A 2,132-nucleotide genomic window follows, 5' to 3' on the forward strand; every position below is an offset into this window, starting at 1 on the left:
CAGGCTTCAATCTCCTGGCAGACTTCTGCTCTCTCTGATCTCCATACGCAACATAAAAACTGCCTGCTCCCAATGTCAGTATTCCTGTGCTACAAATCAGCCATTTGCCTTCCTATAGTAAATGAGCAAACTCTGCCTTTGTCATTTAGACTTGTCAAAAAGAGATGGGAGGGATGGGAGGGTTTCTTACCCTGTTAGAGACAACCATAAACAAAGTCTCTCCCTTTTATTTGCTTGAAGTTGTATAGTTACATACTCTTGATGTCAATCAACTCCCCTCAAATCATACCACTTGCCTTCACTTCCCTGCTACTTTTCTTTCACCGTTTATGAATAAAACTATGCATTAAAAATGCATGTGTCAAAATGGAATTATCCCTTTGTTCGCAAGATATTCATTTCTTCTTTAAAGTCAGACATCTTAGACATTGGTAGGTTGTGTAAAAGAGTCTCCAGGGAATTGAATCCTCTTTGCTTCTAGTTTCTTCCTGGCTTTGAAGGCTGCTGATACTTCAGGGTGGATGGAGTCCAGCCGCTGTTCACACTGGAAGGCTGTGAGGAAGGCCGTCCTGTAGTTGTTATTCATCCAGCCATAAAGAAGGGGGTTAGCAAACGTTGAGCACATGGCAATGACGTGAAACACTGTGTAGATCAGTTTGTACTCTTTCAGGTCTAACACCTGACTATCAATGTCACTGACGAGCTGGAAGGTGTGAAATGGCAGCCAGCTGACAGCGAACACCACAACCACACACACCAGCATCTTGGTGGTTTTCCGCCGCCGGTGGTGATAGTGGTCATTCCCTGCCCCGGGACTAATGTGGTTCTTGAGCTTGGTCCAAATACGGGTGTAGGCATAGGAGATGACTGCCAGAGGCAGCACGTACTGGATCAGGAGCATGGAGATGCTGTAGATGGTGCCATAGTTAAGCTGCCCCTCCCCTGGCCACTTCTCAGAGCAGACCACAATCTTGAAGTCAGGAATTATCTCAATCAATGAGTACTCACGGAAGATGGCCAGAGGACTTGCCAACAGGGCACTGACTGCCCAGGCAACTCCTATAATCAGGAAGCTGATCCGCTTAGAGATTTTGCTTTCCAGGTGGTAGACAATGCAGCGATGCCGATCCAAAGCGATCACAGTCAAAGTAACTGTAGACACGTGCACAGCAAGAGCCTGGGCATAAGGCACCAGGTGGCACAACACCAGGCCCAGTTTCCATTCGCCCAACAGCGTGTAAACCAAAGTGAAGGGCAGGCACAGTGTATTCACCAGCAGGTCAGCCACAGCCAGGTTGGCAATGAAGAAGTTAGTTACTGTGCGCATGCTTTTGAACTTGATGATCACATGGATGACGAGGGAGTTCCCGATCACCCCCAGCAGGATGATGGAGCAGTAAGCAAAGATGAGGATTATCTGCACTTCAACTAGCGTTGTGCTGTCCTTCAGTTCTGGTTTAGGGTCCAGAGCCAATTCGTTGAGTGGTGTGGTGTATCTTGGCAAGTACAGCTTGGTGAACAGCTCCATTTTCATTTCATCTGTCTGGTTTTCTTTGCCTACTGCTTCCAGGGGCCCCATCCTTGCAGCAGCCTGGTCTAAGCAACAGAGCTGTTCCTGAAAACAAAACAGTTCAAGAACATGTGGAGAAATCAGTCCGCGGTGGCTAAGACAAGAAGTAACGAGCTAAAGCTACGGCTCTTTCCTCCTCTAACCCACGTTCTACATCTCAGGATTAAGAGAAGATCTGTCCTAATATATTTAAATTCTGTTGCCCTTACATTTGAAGCCCGATCCCAAAATATTATTCAGGCATGACTCCTGCTGAAAATTGGGACAGATTTCAAAAGCATTTCAAAGACAAAGTTTGCCTAAGTAAATGCAGAAGGATTAAGATCCTGCTGGGCAGCATATCCTTTTTTACAACCCACTACCTAAAACTACTGCTGATTTAGCACAAAACTTCCATTAATACCTATGGGAATTCTACATGGAACGGCACCATCCAGACTGTTATTAGCATAATAATCTTCCAGCTTTTCCTTAATGGAAAGTGTTTCCTTTAAATAGTTACTAAATTCTTATAGGTTTATGCCCCTCCTTAATACCAGCGAACTAATTACTGAGGTCTTTT

The 2,132-nt window shown here is 45.4% G+C and overlaps 1 protein-coding gene across 1 annotated transcript; it reads right to left on the reverse strand.

Annotated features, from left to right (window-relative positions):
* Nucleotides 1-328: 328 nt before the first annotated feature.
* Nucleotides 329-1,581, reverse strand: NPY2R (neuropeptide Y receptor Y2). The gene has a single exon (XM_010287283.1). It carries the CDS (start codon nt 1,577-1,579, stop codon nt 422-424), a length of 1,158 nt encoding a protein of 385 aa, XP_010285585.1. The 5' UTR covers nt 1,580-1,581; the 3' UTR covers nt 329-421.
* Nucleotides 1,582-2,132: the final 551 nt, after the last annotated feature.

Source organism: Phaethon lepturus, unplaced genomic scaffold (assembly GCF_000687285.1).
Source record: "Phaethon lepturus isolate BGI_N335 unplaced genomic scaffold, ASM68728v1 scaffold12155, whole genome shotgun sequence".
Lineage (NCBI taxonomy): Eukaryota > Metazoa > Chordata > Aves > Phaethontiformes > Phaethontidae > Phaethon > Phaethon lepturus.

Excerpts from the sequence above, each read along its gene's own strand:
- NPY2R (XM_010287283.1), bottom strand. The coding sequence starts at position 1,579 with ATGGGGCCCCTGGAAGCAGTAGGCAAAGAAAACCAGACAGATGAAATG.